Raw genomic sequence first — 21,887 nt, forward strand, 5'->3', positions numbered from 1 at the left:
CATTTTAAAAACAGGAGAATAAGCTCTTCTTTAACACTGTTCCTTTTTCTCTGCTCATGTGTGTGCTGTGCTTTGTCGCTTAGTCGTGTCTGACTTTGCCACCCCATGGATTGTAGCCCTCTAGGCTCCTCTGTCTGTGGGGATTCTCCAGGCAAGAATACTGGAGTGGGTTGCCATGCCCTCCTCCAACGGATCTTCCCAACCCAGGGATCGAACCCAGGTCTCCCACATTGTAGGAAGACTCTTTACAGTCTAAGCCACCAGGGAAGCCCTTGCTTTGCTCATAATTTCACTCTATTCCATTCAAAGTTTACCCAACATGTAATTTACTACCATGCTTGAAAGTATATTGTTGATAACCTTATCATATGTGTTTGTGACACACACACACACACACACATAATTTAAGGGTTACATTTTAAGGGTTACACTTATTAGTACTGGGTTTTTCAAAACAACATAAATACTTCTATTTAAATTTTTATAGAAACTAAAATTTTATTGACATACACCTCTTAAAAGGGGAATTTTTCTCTCAATTAGTTCATGTGAGTGGATAAATATTATTTTTTTGTTACAGTAAAACATAATAAGCCCAGAGAAAGTTGTTCACATAAGGAAGCAGAAGTTACTTTAAGGGGGTTGTTATATATATAACAGTGACACTCAGTTCTTTGAATTCTGAGTTGTGTTAACAATCACATCACTAAAAGCTATACTTAATGATGTGTTAAGTCACTTCAGTCGTGTCTGACTCTTTGCAACCCCATGGACTGTAGCCCGCTAGGCTCTGCTGTCGATGGGGTTTTCTAGGCAAGAATACTGGGCTGGGTTGCCATTTCCTCCTCCAGGAGATCTTCCCCACCCAGGGATCGAACCTGCGTCTCCTGCATTACACAGGCGGGTTTCTTTGTACCACTAGCGCCACTTGGGAAGGCCCATACTTAATGTTATCACCAACAATTCACTACAAGCCTCCTTTAGTTGTTTTGAAAGCAAACCATTGGAAACTATTTAAATTATATACAGATGTTACCTAGAATCAGACCTTTCTCCATTTCAAACTGAAGACACAGATACAGCATTTAGGGCTGGATTAGCAATTGCCTTGGTACCCTAGCGGGAAGGATGAAATGGGGTGGAATAAACAGTGAGAGCCACGCTGGTGTGGCTGCCGCCTGCTGAGGGCCGACCCTAGAATTCCAAGCGTTTTTACGATGACAAGGAGAGCGCACGAAAGCCGGACTGTAGCTGGGCCTGGGCCCGAGTACACATCGGTGTGTCCATGTGAAAACGATGTGTTCGCGGCCTGTCCTTGGGGCGTTGGGGGACACCATTACGGCTTAACTGGGACGCTGGCACGAGCGGGGAATTAAAGAGGTTCGCGTTCCGGCACAGGCCAGGCAGCCAGGCCACCAAACTCAGAGCCCTGAAATACAGCAGGTCCTCCGGTAAGGGAGAATTTTCATTTTTACTCGACAGCGTGGAGTAGCTTCTGGGACTAGCAGCTGCAGTGGGGAAATGAGAGCAAGTCACACACTTGGCCTAGAACTCCGAGCCCCACTGCCTCGCTTGCCAGCCGCTTGGCCACCCACGCCCCCATTCACCCGCACTGCGCCGTTATCTCTCTGACTGACACCTTTGTCAGCCAATGATCTTTGGGATTGTGTAAGCGCCTGCCCCACCTCCGGAGTTGGGCGGGGCAAGTGGCTGGAATGACAAACACTTAGGCCAATAGCAAGGAGGTTTCAAAAGCTTAGGGCACAATAGCCAATGAGGGGAAGGAACCGTTCGAAAAGACGTGTCAGACAGCCAACGGCCAGCGGCGCTGCGGGGGTCGCGTGGCTTCCGTTCCGAGTGGGCGGGGCAGTGTCTCAAACGGAAGGTGGTTGTTGTCCGAGCCAAAGCTGGTTTGAAACTGGGGGTCGGGCCCGGCAGTCGTTGTCTGTTGCCACCGCCCCGCTTCCGGGCTAGGCCGTCCCTGCCCGCCCCCGCCCCGCCTCCCTTCGGACCCCTGGGTCCCAGGCCCGGCTCCCTGCCCGTTTTGCGCCCGGCTCGCAACAGCCCGCTCCCGTCCCGGTCCTCACTGCGGCCCCTTCGCCTCCACCATGTCACTGCACGGCAAACGGAAGGAGATCTACAAGTATGAAGCGCCCTGGACCGTCTACGCCATGAACTGGAGCGTGCGGCCCGACAAGCGCTTTCGCCTGGCGCTGGGCAGCTTCGTGGAGGAGTACAACAACAAGGTGGGCCGGGCAGGGGCTCGGAACCCAGCTGGCGGGGAGCGGGCCCCGGGGAGCGCCCTTTCTGGGCCGGAGCCCAGACCCCAGGACCCTCCTGCGGACTTGCCTTAGCACCACGGAGCGGTTCCTCTGTGTCTGGTCCTGTGCAGAGAGTTTCGCTCTCTTTATCGCATTTAATCCTTGAAACATTCCTGGGTAGTCAGGAGTGTAGTTACCCCCATTTTACTGATGGGGAAACTGAGGCACCGTGTTGCAGCTTACCCGGGTCAGTTATTTCGTGACGGAAACAGGTCTCAAACCCAAGTTTACACCCCAGAGCTATGCCATTTATCACTAGTATCCGCTCCCCTGCTGCACTGCTTCAATTTAGGGGGCAGAAGATGGATGAGGGAATGATGGCTGTGAAGAAAATGCGCTTACGATGGTCATTCCCCTCTGGCCACACTAGATTTCTGTTAGGTCTGGTTATTGCGCAGGCTTTCTCGCCCCCTACACCCACCGGCAGGTACTATTATTGATGGATTTGTCGGGATTGCCATCGCTGTTGGGACCTCGTGTTCCTCCTCTTCACCGCGATCTCCTTTTGGAAATCTTGACCAGTGATCCCGCCGTTGTTTTCCAAATAGAGAAGGATGTTAACTTGGTGTATCTTATCTTGGCATCTTTCTTGCTAATACAGAGATATAGCCTTGAGCAGTAAGTCTTTCTGGACATCCGGAATTTGAGAATCCTTCATAGAAGGTAGTAGGAGGAAACTTTAAGCTGGTAGTGCAGTATAAATTTGTTTTTGAAAGTTGTTGAATAAGTTAGTGGAAGAATTTTCTTTCCTTTGCTCTTTAAATCTCTTCCATTTTGTATTAGAGTAAACGTGGTGATTGATCGTAATCAGAGCGACTGAGAGCCGTGCTTAGCGGTGTTTAAAGCCTGTACACCTGCTTGACACTATGAGCACTGTGACTTAGGAAGAATAGCCTATGTGGATGTTGACAGGCATGGTGCAGGGAAGAAAGGCAGGTGCTCTAGGGTTGGATGCCCTGTCTAGTCCAGTGACTGGCGATGGGGCACTGCACAGGTCAGTTTTATTATTTCTCACCCACAGATTGTTGTAGGCAAGTTCTTTTTTAAACATAAAGGTCCTGTAAAAAACATTTGAACATTGTAACTTTGTTTACAGATTTTCAGGAGCACATCTGTTTCTCTGGAGTTAAGTCTTAACCTTTCTGGAATCCTTTAAGAAATTGATGAAAGTGATGGACTCTCATTACCCAAACATCATATATACATAATTTACAAACAAATCCCAGGGAATATGCACTGATCTTGGGGCCCATCCATTGCCCACAGAAAGCAGAGAGTCCTGACAAGACTTAGCCTTAAAAGACATAGCTTTATTTCCTTTTCTCGGTTGCCTCTTTCTTCCTAATGGCCGGGTTGTGCATAGCAGAGTGGGGAATAGAATTCAAGGTACTGATGTGTGAAGTGAAATAAAACTGTTGTTTTAAGAATACATGTTGGGAAGAAAAAAAAAGTAAAACGTATCTTTCAAAGGGCTTGAGTCTTTCACACTGATTTTTTTTGCCTTGCAAGTTCTTGCAGGGTCATATTTTGAGGGGCGAGGGGGCAAAGTAGAAAAGAATATCTTTATTGCTTTGTCAAGGCAAAAGGGGCCACAGTGGGCTAATGCCCTCATAACTGTGTGTTCCAACCTGGAGGGAGCAGTGAGAAGTTTTATAGAAATGGTTCAAAGAGAGGGTGATCAGCTCGTGGGCATTCTTCCGATGGGTTGTGATTGGTGGGTGGTGAGGTAAGTGGGAGTCAGCATCATCAACCTTCTGGTTGCAGCTGCTCTGGGCTCTGCATGCTTGTGAGAGCATACCGTCAGCTTCCTCCACCTGGGGGGGGGTTTTCAGCATTGAGCCCCAGGTTCTTGATGTCTTATCTCAGGAAGAGTTCGGTGAGAGACAAAGTAATAGGTAAGAAGTGGATTTATTAAAAGAAACACACTCCACAGACAGAGTGTGGGCCATCTCAGAAGGTGAGAGTGGCCTCACAATCTAGGAGCCCCGTTTCCAAGAGGGGAGAAACTGAGCTACACCGTTAGGCTGCTGGTGCAATCAGTGGAGTTATTGGTGTCAAACCTCTGTTGCAGGAACTCCACCCCAAAGTTTGTCCTTCCATTTAGTAACTGTATGGAGCTCCTTGTTTGTGCCAGGCAACACAGGCAGTGCGGTTTTAGGGAGATGCAAACTGCTAATCCTAGGAGCAACAAGCAAGCGGTTACCTCTGTCTTAACTCACTTGCATGGTGTAGGCAATGCAGCATCTTGCCTTCTGTTTTTGTGTCCCCACCTATCTAGGTTAGAGTTCTTAACGTGTGTGTGTGTGTGTGTGTGTGTGTGTGTGTGTGTGTGAGAGAGAGATGGACACCTTTGGCACTTTGAAGCCAACAGACCTCTGTTCATAATTATGTTTTCAAATGCATAAAATACATAAGGTTACAAAGGAAACCATTGTATTGAGCTATAGTTATTAAAAACACTTTTAAAGAAGTGAAAGTGAAAGTCGCTCAGTTGTGTCTGATTCTTTGCGACCCCATGGACTATACAGTTCAGGGAATTCTCCAGGCCAGAATACTGGTGTGGGTAGCCTTTCCCGTCTATATATTTTAAAATTAACTCATTAGATGACATCATCCATTAATTTTGAAGTAGTAGCATTTCAGGATGTTCACTGTGGTGTGATATGAAAAAATGCAGTGATTTCTGTTAGTGACAAATCACAGATATTAATGCCGTGGTGAGTAACTGCCTCCATTTATAATGGATGGAGATGGTAAATTTCGGCTAGAGGTTTGTGAAAATGTGATTTTTTCCAACTCAAGTTCATGAACCTCAAGGTAAGAAGCCCTGTGCCTTGGGGCTGACGGGCAGTAAATCTAGCTGCCACACAGTGATTATCAGGCTCAGTTTTGGAAAAACCTGGCATGGAGGTGCCAGACTTGATGTTTTAGAGGAGCTTAAAAATGATTGGTTGAAATTCTCAGACCGTTGATTCCTGTTCGCTGTCAATAGTGACTGCCGGTAGAAGACAAAATAAATTGACTCAGCAAATTAACATTGATAAAAAAGCCGATTTTCCTACTCTGAGACATTAAGAAAACATGATCATAATTTAAAAAAATTTTTGTGTTAATGTCATCATACTTTCCTGTAGTAAAATTATTTGTAGTTTGATAGAATGAAATCTGTTAGTGTTTCAAGGACAACTTGACTTTTAGGTGTTCCGTCTCCTGAATAAATTTGGGAATTGCCGCAGTGTAAAGAGCTAAATTCTATCATCTACATCTGGATTAAAGAGGCCCATTATTGATGATAATGTTTTATGTTCTGTGTGTGTGTGTGTGTGTGTGTGTGTGTGTGTGTGTGTGTGTGTGGTCTCTGCTGGGGGATAGAGCAGCACTGGTGTTGGAACATGGTTTTCTAAAATTTAGCGTGTGTGTGACTTCTCTGAGGGACTTATACCTTCCTGGGCTTCACTCCTGAAGTTAAAAGACACCCAGGTGATTCAGACACAGGTGGTCCAGGTGGCGCTGCAAGACCATTTCCCTGGAAGTACCTTTCCATCTCCTGACCAGAGGCGGGAATCATTTTTTGTATCTGCATGTGCCTAAATAATGGTTCTGCCCTTCCATCCCATGAAAAGCTCAATCACCGGATAGCCTCTTTGAAGGGGCCTGGGTTGAGATCTCAGTCCTGCCGCTTCCCAGTTTTGCGTGGCCTTCGCCAACTGAAAGCCTGTGCCTCAGTTTCCTCATCTGTAAAATGAGGGTAGTGAAGAAGATGAAAGGAGTTTTAAATGTGATGGGTTTAGAAACTCTGCCTGGCACATAGCGATCACATCACTACTGTACATGTAGCCGAAATATCATCTAGGAGAATGATATGAGTGTTCGGTAAAGGTACGGCGAAAAGTCATTGTGTTCATTCTTTGACTTTTAAAGACCTGGGGGAAAAAATCCCTTGGTTCCTTTGAACCAAACCTACTTTGTGGTCTAGAAGCTTCTTGTTGTTGGACTTGGAGAACCATAATGTGCTAGTTGAAGCCCATTCTCTCTTGTTCTGCCTGGCTTAGACAAGTAACTATAGAAGAATGCTGGCATTTTTCCCGAGTCTTGACAGTATCTGTGGTCTTTAGACAAGTGGCATTTCCTTTGTTTGGTGGAGAAAGATAACTAGCAGTTCCTGGGCTTCTATGCCACTTAGTTGTATATTTCAGGGTGGATTTTGACTAGAGCTGGCAGTGTGATTGGGATTTATTTTGCACTAATAGTTAACTAGCTGACCATTTGTGCTTTAAGATATAGCATCTAGAAAACATTTTTGAGATTCTGAGGAGAAACCGTAGGTATACCTCCTGCTTTCTGAAGACTATCAGTAGTGAGTCTGAGTAAGACTGCCTTGTAATTCAAATTCACATGGGATGAATGCTTGCCTTGTCAGCCTGTGATGATTCCTATGAGATCTTTAATGCTGAGTTACTTTATCTATTTGACACATAATGATTTTGACCCTGGCATACAAGTTTTGATTTCTCAGTATTTCTGGCAGCCTTTCAGGATTCCCATTCATTTGTTCATTAATTCAATAAGTATGTACTGTGTTTTAGGCACAGTGATGATACTTGGTAACCTTCTGTATCCTTTTTAGCAGATGTGAAATTGGCAGCAATAAAGAGAAAGTGTTTTGGTACACATAAGTGTTTTTGATAGCTACTTAGAATTTTGCAGTGCGCCATCTGTCTCTGGCAAGACTGCAAGCAGGAGAATTTAAAGTATCAAACTCTCTGGTTTTAATTTCCTCCTTTTTTTTTTCTAGACAGTGAGAGCACTAATTCCTCCATGAGACCACTAGATAAAGCTTCTGCTGCTTTATTGCTTTTTGCCCTGACCTGGCTCACACAGACTTTCTGGAGATGCTGTGATGTGAACAAGGGGTGAATCTGTGTTCTGTAGGTAGCCTGTAGCCTGTCCCGCCTGGGGCTGTGGGGCCAGAGCTCGTTGGTTAGACTCAGAGTCAGGAGCAGAAGAGGCACTGTGCCAGGGCAGACCCTCTCCACAGACATTGGTCGACAGTCATCAGTCAGGAACAGGCTTGAAGGGAGGACACGGAAAAGGTCAGGAAAAGCTGGTTTATTCCGTCAGAATTTTGCCTTTAGCTGGTTTTGGTTATACTGACAATTGTGGGGAAATGTGCCGCTGACAAGAGGTGGTATTATTGATTTGGATCCCTTTTTTAAAACTACACACACACACGTGCATACTTGCGCACGCACACGCACGCACACACACGCACATGTTCGCCTTTGTGTTCTAGCGCTAGCACTGTGTGTAATTAAAGAGGAATACAGTTTCCTCCATCAAGATAGACACAGCAACTCTTTTAATTTTTAAAAAATATAAGGTATGAGTAGTGTGAGTAGTAATTTATGTTGTTATTCATGAAAGTAATTGAAAGTGAAGACGTGGTCATGCCTCCGAGGAATAAATACATAATGTTTTATACCTGCTTCTTAGGAGATATCTGACATAGTAATCTCCACAGTTTAAGTAAAAATGATCTTGTTTCAGGGTTTTTTTTTTTTTAACGGCATTTGTCTCACATGCTGGGGTAAAGTGTTGTGAAGCAAATAGTTGCAGAAGGGTAGTGGGTGTGGGAGATAGAAGTTCAGCAGGAGGACAGAGAAGACTGGAGGAAAGAAAGGGCAGAGGGGTAATAACCTAAATGTTGACAAGATGATTAAAATTGTACTTTTTGGTTATGCTCCCACAATAAGGGAGTGTAGTGAGATCAGATGGACACAATACAGGACGAGGCCAAGACAGGAGTCAAGCTTGGAACAGCACAGGTCTCCAGAACAGGGTTTTGGTGGGCAACATCAACACTCCTTGGTTTGGGGCAGTGGAAGAGGGTGCATGCCTGGCAGCAGGAGCTTCTCCAGTTCCCACCCCCACCCCAACAACCTTGGATAAGAGGAGAGCTTAGCTGTACAAGGAGACAGACATGCCATCGTCTCTAAAAGCACTGGATTAGGCAGGTTGTGAGAGACTGAATCGTGAGCAGCTTGACAGTTCCTCATCTCTGTTGCCTGGGAAGAGGCAGAAACTTCATGTGTTTATGCTAACTTGGAACAGAGTCCTGGCCTCTTTCCCATAAGAACTTCCTTGAGATCATCTAGAAGGAACTTGCCTCATTCAAAAGGAATCAGCATAGTAGCAACAGCAAGATACTACAAGAAAGAGGAAACAATGGGAAACACGTGTAGGGTAAAGTATCCACACTAGAGAATGTTTTCACCTTAATTGGACATTAATGGCCAGCCCTGCCGCCATGAATTCAGAGAACTTAAAAGAACTCCAAGCAGAGAGGGGTACAGGAGATCAGGTAAAATGAGGCATGGTGACAGGAGGAAATGGAACCACCAGCAGACAGAGTCCAGGAAAACAGTGGAAGAGAAAGCGAACGTTACCCCAGAACTAAAACCCACGCTGGAAAGGGAAGAAAAGTGAATACAGACTCCTGGAAGCAGCGAAGATTAGGGAAGGCAGGTTGAGAAAATGAAGGGGAAACGAACAATTAGGAAGAATATAGTAGATACAGAAAATAAAGAATACCTAACCGGTATAATTGGTGTCTCTGAAGAAGACCAAAGAAATGAAACACAAAATCTCAAATATATAGTTAGACTATAGAAGAAAGGTATGAAGTAATGCCTTCAAACTGTGTATCTCAAGAAAAATGGACACAGGACACTTGGCACTGACAACTTTCTTAGGAAAATACCTACATTTTAAGGGTGAAGAAAGAATCTTTTAGACATCCAGGCAAACCGATCTCTTCCTCTGAGAGGGGAGAAGGAGAAATTAGGATAGCCACAGTTGACGACGGAAGGCAGGGAGCAGTTTGTGCGAACCTGCCACTGTCATAGATCGTACTAATGTAAACACATGAGCATGTACTGACGAGTATATAAGATTATGCGGGAAAAGGAATATACTTTTTAAATAGATAATTTATAAAAATTGACCATGTATTAAGGAAAAAAACCCAGTTTTTAAGTTGAAGGAATCAGCTGATTGATAAAAGATAATACATATCAAAACGTATGGGATGGGATTTCCCTGGTGGTCCAGTGGTTAAGACTCCGCCCTCCTAATGCAGGGGGCCCAGGTTTGATCCCTGATCGGGGAACCAGATCCTACATGCCACAACTAAGACACAGCACAGTCAAATAATAAATATTGAAAAAAAAAAAAAACAAAACACCTCAAACTTATGGAATGTTGAGGAATCTCAAGCCCAGATATGCTAAGTAACTTCCCAAAGGAACATGGAAGGTAATAGCAGGGCCAGAACTGGAATAGTCTGTCTCCAGAGTCTTGACCATATACTGATGTCAAAAAAAGAAAAAAGATTGGGGGGAACAAAGAAGAATGTTTTGGAAACAGAGAGGGGAACACTTGCCTTACCAGATCAGAGTAAACATACTGCAGTTGGTATAGTTATAGCCAATAATACCGCATAGAGTTGATGTAGTCACACAGAATGTTCCAAAGCAAATTTAAGTATCTGTAGAAAAGTAGTTACTGATAAAATTCACTGAGGAAAAAATTAATACATTCTGTGGTGTAACTGGCTTCACAGGTGGCGCTAGTGGTAAAGAACCTGCCTGCCAGCGCAGGAGATGTAAGAGACTCGGGTTCCATCCCTGAGTCGGGAAGATCCCCTGGAGGAGGGCATGGCAACCCACTCTGTTCTTTCCTGGAGAATCCCGTGGTCGGAGGAGCCTGGCGGGCTACAGTCCATGGGGTCGCACAGAGTGGGACATGACAGAAGCAACTTAGCACACATGGCCTAATTAGTTTTCTACCTGCCAGAACAATTTAGAGTCCTCTATTACATGTCATATTTGTTGTCATTGTTCAGTCATGTCTGACTCTCTGCAACCCCATGGACTGCAGCACGCCGGGCTTCCCTGTCCTTCACCATCTCCCGGAGTTTGCTCAAACTCGTGTCCGTTGAGTCAGTGATGCCATCCAGCCATCTTGTCCTCTGTCGTCCCCTTCTCCTCCTGCCTTCAGTCTTTCCCAGCATCAGGGTCTTTTCTAATGAATTGGCTCTTCACATCAGGTGGCCAAAGTATTGGAGCTTCAATTTCAGCATCAGTCTTTCCAATGAATATTCAGGGTTGATTTCCTTTAGGATTGACTGGTTTGGTCTCCTTTCTCAAGGGACTCTCAAGAGTCTTGTACAACACCACAGTTCAACACCACATGTCATACATGAAAATCAATTCCAGACCAAGTATTTAAATGTAAAGAAAAGTCCCACAAACATAGTAGAAGAAAACCGAGTAGGAAACTTGTTCTGGGGCAGTAGGGAGAAGAGAGGTAAGGCTTTAAGCCAGTCATTAAATCCAGGGTCAAGTGAGGCAAAGCTGGACAGGCTCTAGTACCGTTGACCCTTGAACAGTGCAGGTTTGAGCTGCGCAGGTCCACATAAATGGACATATTTCGATGATAAGAACTACACAAGGCCCATGGTTGGTTGAATCCAAGGATGCATAGGACTCAGATACTAAAATATACACAGATTAACCACTCCCCACCTCGTGTTGTTCATGAGTCAGTTGTACATACAAATAAAACATTTTTTGTGTGTGAAAAGATGTGGAAAAAAATCAAAAGACAGATGGTAGGCCAAGGAAAGATACTTTCAAAACCTGACAGCTGGTAGGAGCTAATTTACTCACTGTGATAGCAAAATGAACAAAGCATATAAATAGCCAGTACATAGTAGAGAAAATGCAAGTGATCATGAGACAGGAAAAGACACTCAGCCTCAGGTAGTTAAGGGAAATGACCCTGTGATGTTTCTTCTCACTTTCAAATCTATAAAAATTACGTTTCTTCTTCTAGTATTGCTGAAGTATGGGGAAGTGATCACCTTCGTGATCCTGGGCAAGATACTCCACATCTCTTTTACTCAGTATCTTAATGAAAGTAGAGAGGATAATAGTACCTACCTTACGGATATGTTGAGAGGATTAAATGAGGAAGGTGAAGCCTTAAGTATATACTTGGACCATTATAAGCACTCGAATATTAAAAATGGCTCCTCAGAAGTAAAAATAATAAACAAGGATGCTCAGCTTCAGTAGTAAAATGCCATTCTTCATCTATCAGAGTAGCAAAATGTCAAAGATCATTTTCAACGTTTTCAAAGACACAGGGAAATTGGCACTCACACACTGTTAAATGAAAACGTAAACACATCTGTTATTTCGCAGTTTCTGTGGCATTAATATCTGAAATGGGTGCCGCAGTGACACTTCTGGCAACCTGTCCCAATAGCAGCATTTGCTCATAGTGTACAAAGTATTGTTTATAATAGCAAACCAGTGGGGTGTAACCTCGGGAACTATGAACAGTTAAACTATGGTGTGCTCACCGCAGCTGGCTGTGGAAGAATGAGGCAGAACTCTTTGTACTGACAGGAGATCTCCAATGTGGTGTTAAGAGCACCTCGCAGAAGGTATTTTATGGTCCAAGCCTATCTGTGTGTTGTTGTGTTAACCCACCATAATACACACATACACAGATGCAGAGAGAATCATTTGGAAAGTAGTTCATGTCAGACTGGGTTGAGAGTAAGTAGAATTGAGGGTGAGGTTAATGGGAGACTTTACTGTGTCACTCTGTATTGTATGAGCTGGACATTCTCTTCCGTTAAGTTTTTAATGATAGGCCAAGGAAAAATATTTGCAAAACATGACTGTTGGTAGGAGCTGACTGAATAACAGGGAGAGCTAATTGTTATTCCTGTCAGTACTTGGTTGGCAACGTGGAGCAGAGGAGCTGAAACAAGTTAGGCCGTGGATGAAACAGGAGTCTGAGCAGACACATGAAGTCTCTGGGAAGATCAGGAAACATTAAATCCCGGCCATTTCTTGACTTCTTCCCTGGCTTAGGGACAGCTGTGCAGAGGTTGTCAAACCTAGGTGAGTCAGATCACTGGGGAGGTTCTTAAGAATCTGGACTCACGGGCCCCAGTTGACACTTGTTGAATCAGAATCTTGGGCTAGCGGTGGGGAGCCCAGGCCTTGTAAAGCACTCTTAAGTAAATCTGATCATCAGATTTGGAAAGCATTGCTATTGGCAGTACAAGCAGGAGTCAGACATAGGCCCTGTTCTTACAGCATTTACTAAGTGAAATAGTATAAGACAGTCATGTAAGGGCTTTCATGAGGCAGTGTGGGATGAGTCATCAAATAGATGGAATAGATGAGTACCAAGGGCTTTGCAGGTGGCTCAGTGGTAAAGAATCTGGCTCCCAGGCAGGAGATGCAGGATATGTGGGTCTATCCCCGGGTCAGGAAGATCCCCTGGAGGAGGAAATGGCAACCCACTCTAGCATTTTTGCCTGGGAAATCCCATGGACAGGGGAGCCTGGCAGGCTGCAGCCCCTGGGGTCTCAGGGGAGTCGGACAGGACTGAGTGAGCACGCCTGAGAGGCCACTGTGTTAGGAAGACTGAAGATGGTTTATGAAGGAGGTGAGATGTGATAATATTAAAAGCTCATACACTGAGGAGGGCACCATGTGAGCAGCTTACATGTGAAAGGTGTTACATACAACTCTGTGAGGTATGGGTAATGGGAATATCCTCACTTTACATGGAAATAGATTTGGCAAAGTTAAGTAACGTGTCCAAGGTTCCACGGCCAGCAAGTGGTGAGTAAAGAGCCCTGGAAGCCTGATGGCCCTGCACTTTGTTAATACTGGGCAGACTTGGATCGACAGAAGGACATACGAGGCTTAGAGCATGAGGGCAGTGTAAGGAGAGGGATGGAAAGCACTGACTAGACCAGTGAGAGTGAAGATCAGGTAGGCTGGTCAAAGCCTTGAACACCTGGCTAAGTGGATCCTAAGTGGTACATGTTCCCAGGACCTGATATTTTGAGGTTTGCAGAGAAATCTCCAGTGGCCTGAAGAGCACCTTTTAGAAGTAGCAGCATTTTTCTTTTCTAATTTAGCCTTACAGTATTACCTGCATGGTTAGAGAGAGGTTTTTTTCCTTTTGTGCCTCAGTTAGAACAGTGCCTGGCACCTGACAGTCACTTGGTAAATATTTGAATAAATACCTGAATGTAGTATCTGGCTCAGAATCTACATGAGAGGCTTACTCTTTATTCTGCCCAATGAGCCACAAAATTTAGCTTCTCCTCTAAAGCTAAATTTTAGAGCTCCCTCCCCCACCAAGCGTGATCCCAGTTTTCCCTGTCCCATCGTCCTTTATGTTTTGTTCTCTGCAACGGTTAGAATGTCAGCTTTTTAATTCTTTAAGAACTGTTCATTCTGCCAAATTCACTCTCGTGTCCCTCTCTGGTTATTCCTTGCCATTCTCACTGCCAGTCACCATAAGCCTTTAACTTGCCCACCTGTACCCCTGTAGGTCTCCGGGCTGAGCTCCCCACCTCCAGCCTCTGGATCCGGTCAGTCCTGCCCAGCATTGCCAGGCCCCATACTCATACCTCATACCTCCATGGCCTGATAGTCCGGCGTTTCAGGCGCTTGCACGAGGGAGAGCCACCCTTGCCCTCGGTTGGCTCTCAGGGCTCCCCAGCCCGCTCGGGGCACGTCTCCTAGCGTTCTCAGCGCGGCTGTCTCAGGTGGTTCCTCTTGCTGCCCCCCTGCCCCAGTGGGTCATTCAGTTAGTTCCTCTGCCCCATCTGCCAGTGATGTCTTCTGTTTCTCTGCCTCCTCAGAACCGCTCCACAGACCTGTGTAGTCTGCTCAGATCCCAGCTTCTCTTCACTTGCCTACTTTGAATTATTACTCTTTCCTCTAAACGTCTGTTTATGTCTGTGCTATGAATAAGCAAGTAATCGTATATTACCTGTGACACGTCACTTGTATTGGCCTAAGACAGCCTTGGCAGGGTTGCATTTTCCGGCAATGGGTTTTCTCCTCCTTTTACATCTTCATACATTATCTTCCCTGGCCCATTGTATGATTTTTGGAAGTCTGTAGGTGCTCTATAAAAATGAATATTTAGTGTTAGTTGTCACATAGATTTTATTTTTAAGTCAGGCATGGATGGCTCGATCTATCAATATACATAGAAATATGCTTAGGAATCTACAAAACTACTAAAACTAATGACTAATTTGGCAGAGTTACAGGACCCAAGATTAATAGGCAAAAATCAGTTGTATTTTCATATAGTAGCAATAGCAATTGGAAATTTAATTTTAAAAGCCATTCCATTTATAATAATATAAAAATGCTTAGGAATAAAGTTAATAAAAGAAATGGAAGACTTGTATATTGAATGCTTCAAAACTTAGGTAAGAGAAATTAAAGAAAACCTAAACAAGTGGAGAATAGGTTCTGTTTGTGAGTTAGAAGACCCAATATTGTTAAGACAGTAGTTTTTCAAAACTGATTATAGATTCAACACAATCCCAATCAGAATCTCGACTTTATATATATATATATATATATGCACAGAATTTTACAAGCTACTTCTAAAATTTACACAGAAAAGCAAACATGTAGAATAGCTGTTTTGAAAAAGAATTGCAAAATTGGAGAACTGACAATATCTGATTTCAGGGCTTCACTAGGAAGCTGGTGTGTAGCCAGGATGCTGTGGTCCTAGTCAGTGGACAGGCATATACATCAGTGGGACTGAATAGAGTCCAGAAATAGATGCTTAAATATATGTGCAGTGGATTCTCAACAAGGAGACCAAGGTAATTCACAGGATAAAGGAAGAAGAAAACACAGGAGAAAATATTTATGAGTAGGAGTTGGGCAAAAATTTCTTAGCTCGGACACGAGCATGAACTGTAAAAGAAGAGAAATGATAAACTAATATCAAAATTTAACATTTCTATTCTTCAATAAATTCTGAAAGAAAATGATGGAACAGCCATAGACTATGAGAAGATATTTGCAAAATATAAAACCAGGGACTTGTATCCAGACCATACAAAGAACTCCCCAAGCTCAGTAAACAAAACAGCCTAGTAAAAAATGAAGTGAAAGAAACAGTCTATATGATACTGCACAGTGTGGAGACATGTCATTTTACATTTGTCAAAACCTAGAAGTTGTACAACACAAAGAGTGACCTTTCTCTGCCCAGCTTTTCTGTGAATCTAAAATTATAAAGTTTTGGAGGGGACTTCCTGGTGGTGCAGTGGTTAAGACCCTGAGTTTCCAGTACAGATGGCACGAGTTTGATCCCTGGCCAGGGTAATAAGATCCTGCATGTGGCAGGGCGCCCCCCCCCAAAAATATGTGTTTTTTGAAAGGACAAAAAGAAAGAATAAATATGCATGGCAAACAAGTGGATGAAAAGATGCTCAGTATCATTAGTTATTCAGTTCAGTTCAATTCAGTTGCTCAGTCGTGTCCGACTCTTTGCGACCCCATGAACTGCAGCACGCCAGGCCTCCCTGTCCATCACCAACTCCCAGAGTCCACCAAAACCTGTGTCCATTGAGTTGGTGATGCCATCCAACCATCTCATCCTCTGTCGTCCCCTTCTCCTCCTGCCCTCAATCTTTCCCAGCTTCAGGGTCTTTTCAAATGAGTCAGCTCTTTGCATCAAGTGGCCAAAATATTGGAGTTTCAGCTACATCAGTCCTTCCAATGAATACCCAGGACTGATCTCCTTTAGGATGAACTGGTTGGATCTCCTTGCAGTCCAAGGGACTCTCAAGAGTCTTCTCCAACACCATAGTTCAAAAGCATCAATTCTTCGGCACTCAGCTTTCTTTATAGTTCAACTCTCACATCCATATATGACCACTAGAAAAACCATGGCCTTGACTAGATGGACCTTTGTTGCCAAAGTAACATCTCTGCGTTTTAATAAGCTGTCTAGGTTGGTCATAACTTTCCTTCCAAGGAGTAAGTATCTTTTAATTTCATGGCTGCAATCACTATCTGCAGTGATTTAGAGCCCAGAAAAATAAAGTCAGCCACTGTGTCCACTGTTTACCCATCTATTTGCCATGAAGTGATGGGACCGGATGCCATGATCTTCGTTTTCTAAATCTTGAACTTTAAGCCAACTTTTTCATTCTCCTCTTCCACTTTCATCAAGAGTCTCTTTAGTTCTTCTTCACTTTCTGCCATAAGGGTGGGTGTCATCTGCATATCTGAGGTTATTGATATTTCTCCCAGCAATCTTGATTCCAGCTTGTGCTTCTTCCAGTCCAGCATTTCTCATGATATACTCTGCATAGAAGTTAAATAAGCAGGGTGACAATATACAGCCTTGACGTACTCCTTTTCATATTTGGAACCAGTCTATTGTTCCATGTCCAGTTCTAACTGTTGCTTTCTGAACTACATATCGGTTTCTCAAGAGGCATTCAGGTGGTCTGGTATTCCCATCTATTTCAGAATTTTCCACAGTTTATTGTGATCCACACAGTCAAAAGCTTTGGCATAGTCAATAAAGCAGAAATAGATGTTTTTCTGGAACTCTCTTGCTTTTTCGATGATCCAGCGGATGTTGGTAATTTGATCTCTGGTTCCTCTGCCTTTTCTAAAACCAGCTTGAACATTTGGAAGTTCACGGTTCATGTATTGCTGAAGCCTGGCTTGGAGAATTTTAAGCATTCCTTTACTAGCATGTGAGATGAGTGCAATTGTGCAGTAGTTTGAGCATTCTTTGGCATTGCCTTTCTTTGGGATTGGAATGAAAACTGACCTTTTCCAGTCCTGTGGCCACTGCTGAGTTTTCCAAATTTGCTGGCATATTGAGTGCAGCACTTTCATAGCATCGTCTTTTAGGATTTGAAAGAGCTCAACTGGAATTCCATCACCTCCACTAGCTTTGTTCATAGTGATGCTTCCTAAGGCCCACTTGACTTCACATTCCAGAATGTCTGGTTCTAGGTGAGTGATCACATCGTTGTGATTATCTGGGTCGTGAAGATCTTTTTGGTACAGTTCTTCCGTGTATTCTTGCCACCTCTTCTTAATATCTTCTGCTTCTGTTAGGTCCCTACCATTTCTGTCCTTTATCGAGCCCATCTTTGCATGAAATGTTCCCTTGGTATCTCTAATTTTCTTGAAGAGATCTCTAGTCTTTCCCATTCTATTGTTTTCCTCTATTTCTTTGCATTGATCACTGAGGAAGGCTTTCTTATCTCTCCTTGCTATTCTTTGAAACTCTGCATTCAAATCTTTCCTTTTCTCCTTTGCTTTTCACTTCCCTTTTTTTCACAGCTATTTGTAAGGCCTCCTCAGACAGCAATTTTGCTTTTTTGCATTTCTTTTTCTTGGGGATGGTCTTGATTCCTGTCTCCTGTACAATGTCAGAAACCTCCATCTATAGTTCATCAGGCACTCTGTCTATCAGATCTAGTCCCTTAAATCTATTTCTCCTTCCACTGTATAATCATAAGGGATTTGATTTAGGTCATACCTGAATGGTCTAGTGGTTTTCTCCACTTTCTTCAATTTCAGTCTGAATTTGTCAATAAGGATTTCATGATCTGAGCCACAGTCAGCTCCCGGTCTTGTTTTTGTTGACTGTATAGAGCTTCTCCATCTTTGGCTGCAAAAAATATAATCAGTCTGATTTCGGTGTCGACTATCTGGTGATGTCCGTCTGTAGAGTCTTCTTTTGTGTTGTTGGAAGAGGGTGTTTGCTATGACCAGTGCATTCTATTGGCAGAAGTCTATTAGCCTTTGGCCTGCTTCATTCTATACTCCAAGGCCAAATTTGCCTGTTACTCCAAGTGTTTCTTGACTTCCTACTTTTGCTTTCCAGTCCCCTATAATGAAAAGGACATCTTTTTTGGGTGTTAGTTCTAGAAGGTCTTGTAGGTCTTCATAGAACTGTTCAACTTCAGCGTCTTCAGCATTACTTGTCGGGGCATAGACTTGGATTACCGTGATATTTGAATGGTTTGCCTTGGAAATGAACAGAGATCATTCTGTCGTTTTTGAGATTGCATCCAAGTACTGCATTTTGGACTCTTTTGTTGACTATGATGTCTACTCCACTTCTAAGGGATTTCTTCCCACAGTAGTAGATATTTGGTAATCTGAGTTAAATTCATCCATTCCAGTCCATTCAGACATCCTAGAATGTCAGTGTTCACTCTTGCCATCTCCTGTTCGACCACTTCCAGTTTGCCTTGATTCATGGACCTAACATTCCAGGTTCCTGTGCAAGATTGCTCTTTACAGCATCAGACCTTGCTTCTATCACCAGTCCCATTCCCAACTGGGTGTTGTTTTTGCTTTGGCTCCATCCCTTCATTCTTTCTGGAGTTATTTCTCCATTGATCTCCAATAGCATATTGGGCACCTACCGACCTGGGGAGTTCCTCTTTCAGTATTCTATCATTTTGCCTTTTCATACTGTTCATGGGGTTCTCAAGGCAAGAATACTGAAGTGGTTTGCCGTTCCCTTCTCCAGTGAACCACATTCTGTCGGACCTCTCCACCATGACCCATCCGTCTTGGGTGGCCCCATATGGCATGGCTTAGTTTCATTGAGTTAGACAAGGCCGTGGTCCACGTGATCAGATTGGCTAGTTGTCTGTGATTGTAGTTTCAGTGTGCCCTCTGATCCCCTCTCTCAGTGCCTACCGTCTTACTTGGTTTTCACCTACCTTGGATGGGGTTTCACTTACCTTGGACGTGGGGTCTCTCTTCACGGCTGCTCCAGAAAAGCGCAGCCGCTGCTCCTTACCTCAGACGCCGTGTAGCTTCTCTTGGCCACTGCCCCTGACCTCCAGCGCAGGGTAGCTCCTCTCGGCTAGTTATTAGAGCAATGCAAATTAAAATACTACTTCATGCCTATTAGAATGACTTAAAAAGCTGGCAATACCAAGTGCTGACAAATACATGTGAAACTCATACACTGTTAGTGAGAATGAAAAATGACACTACCACTTTAGACACTGGCTATTATTTTTCCAAAATAGAGTTAAACATATGCTCACAATATGACCCCAGAATTTCACCCTTAGTTGTTTAACCAAGAAAAAGGAAGGCTTGTCAATTAAAACAAAAGCAGGGCCATCGCTGGCAGTCCAGGGGTTAAGATTCTGTGCCTCAATACAGGGTGCACAGGTTCAATCCCTGGTTGGGGAACAGAAATCCCATGTGCCATATCGTGGGGCCAAAAAAAAAAAAGCATTAAAAAAATTTTTTTACACATAAATGTTCTAAGCAGCAGTATTTCTAATGGCCTTAAACTGGAAGTAACCCAAGAGTTCATCATCTGGTAAATGGATAAATGTGGATAAACAAAATCCATATACTGCAGTATTAGTCAGTGATAAAAACATGGCAGAATCTCAAGAGCACCCTGCAGAAGTTGGCCAGTCCCCAAAGACTCAGCACCACGAATCCATCTGTGTGATGTTACAGAACAGGCGGGCCCATAGCCAGTGAGGCTCAGTGGGTGTGGCCTGACTGCAGAGGACCCCAGGAAAACCTGTGGGGCGGATGGAAAGAGTCTGTGTTTTCCTGTGGTTTTTTTTTTTTTTTTTTTCCGGCCCTGCTGCATGCCTTGTGAGAACCTAGTTATCTAGTCAAGGATTGAACCCAGGGCCCCAGCAGTGAGAGCTCAGAGTGCCAACCACTAAACTGCCAGGAAATTCCCCAAATAGTTTATATCTTAATTGTTGTGGGAGGTTATACAGCTCTATACATTTGCAAATGTATACATTCCAACTCATGGAAGTATACAGCTAAAGTGAGTAAATTTTATTATATGCAATTGAACCTAAATAATATCGTTTAAAAAAAAAAAAGATAGGAAGATACTGGTATCTTGAGACAAAAGATCTTGGATCTTGTTCTGGGACCAGGAATCAAACCTGCATCCCTGCATTGCCAGGTGGATTCTTAACCACTGGACAATGACCAGGGAAGTCCCACGATTGCCTTATTTTAGGTGAGACGTTACTTTGTTGGATGGCACTAAATGCCCACGGCACTTCTAGTCAAGGAGTCACTAAAACCATGGCTGTGTGTCGTCAAGGGCCTTGGGCTGCAGGAGAAGAGTGTAAGCAGCTGGGCAGATAATGGCAGCTCTGTGGTTGAATCAAGAGTGCAGAGAGTTGGATTCAGGAAGCCTGTCTTCAAATTTGGTCTCTGCCCCTTACTAGCTCTGCGGTCTTCAGTGTGACTTGGTCCCTCTGAGGCTGGGTTTCCTCGTCTGAGCAGCGGGTTGGCTGGACTAGATGCCCCCTACCCAGTTGTTCTTGACTCTGCAGTGAAGGGTGGTACAGTGTTAGGGCTGCTGACGGGCTCTGGAGTACTTGGTAACTGAGAAACCAAAGTTTACGTGGCTCCATTTTTTGGTGTTACAGGTTCAGCTCGTGGGTTTAGATGAAGAGAGTTCAGAGTTTATCTGCCGGAACACCTTCGACCACCCGTACCCCACCACCAAGCTCATGTGGATCCCTGACACGAAAGGCGTGTATCCAGACCTGCTGGCGACGAGCGGCGACTATCTCCGCGTGTGGAGGGTGAGCGGGCGCTCGACTGGCCGCTGGTGGCAGCTGTGGACTCACAGAGCGCAGCCGGGGCTGGCGGCCGGGTCACTGCAGCCAGGAGAAGCGGGTGTGGACTGAGCTTGTTGGGCTCAGCAGATGTCCTGCTCAGTCTGGCCCAGATTTCCCTGTAGTCCAGCTGCAGTCAGCCGTGGAAACTCAGGGCTAGGTGAACGTGATTTAAGGACGAGAGCCTTCTGTGGGGTGGCGACACCAGCGGCCTCTTATTCTGCTCACAGCCAGGCTATTTTTGAGTACATTGAACGAAATCCCAGGCCACTGCTTCTGTTGTAGCGTAGGAGTGGCCGGTGGGCCTCACCTCCTGTCAGCTGAGCCGTCACCGCAGCTCTCCTATAACTGGGGATGTAGCACCCGGCCAGGCAGGTACAGACACTGATTTGGGCAGGATGAAAAGACCTCTTGCCTTAGAAGGATTTGGGGGTGAAAATTTGGAAAACAGCTGGGCGGAGGAGAAAGCTTGGAAAGAAGTAGCATTCAAGTCATTCCTCTGGGCTGTAGTATTCTTCATGATAAAACTGTCTCCACACGTCTTACATTTACTAAGGTATCATCTGAAAGAGGCTTGGAAGATTTTTTGTGAAGCTAAGACTGGCTGAGTTTGTAAAAATTATTGTTCCTTCAGGTTGGCGAAACAGAGACCAGGTTGGAATGTTTGCTGAACAATAACAAGAACTCGGATTTCTGTGCTCCTCTGACTTCCTTTGACTGGAATGAGGTGGATCCTTATCTTTTAGGTAAGGAGCCAGGGAGAGGGTATCCTGGTGTGAAGAAGCAGAGATACATGTTCTGAGCTGTCTCACTGGGCCTTGAGGTACGTGCAGCCTCCTAAAACGGGGCTGAGCGGGAAAGAGGCCAGATAAGGAATCTGGTTATTAATTCCTCCCGTGGAGTCGAGCTTCCCACGTGTGCAAGTCTCATCTCTCCAGGCAGAGGCTAAGGCCCTGGGTGAGGATTGAGTACATGACGCTTGGGTTCTCCTGGTTCCCTCCCTGTACTCAAGAAGTGCTTGCTACATGTCTCCTGGGCTC

General features: G+C 44.5%; 1 protein-coding gene across 1 annotated transcript in view; it reads left to right on the forward strand.

Annotated features, from left to right (window-relative positions):
• DCAF7 (DDB1 and CUL4 associated factor 7) overlaps positions 1,851-21,887 on the forward strand; it is a 30,796-nt gene continuing 10,759 nt past the window's right edge. Inside the window, exons 1-3 of the mRNA XM_005693979.3 lie at positions 1,851-2,246; positions 20,656-20,814; positions 21,482-21,593. Of these exons, the coding sequence (XP_005694036.1) occupies positions 2,109-2,246; positions 20,656-20,814; positions 21,482-21,593 (409 nt within the window). The 5' untranslated portion in view covers positions 1,851-2,108. The remainder of the gene's footprint in view (positions 2,247-20,655; positions 20,815-21,481; positions 21,594-21,887) is intronic.

This window comes from Capra hircus, chromosome 19 (genome assembly GCF_001704415.2).
Source record: "Capra hircus breed San Clemente chromosome 19, ASM170441v1, whole genome shotgun sequence".
In the NCBI taxonomy this organism is placed as follows: Eukaryota; Metazoa; Chordata; class Mammalia; order Artiodactyla; family Bovidae; genus Capra; species Capra hircus.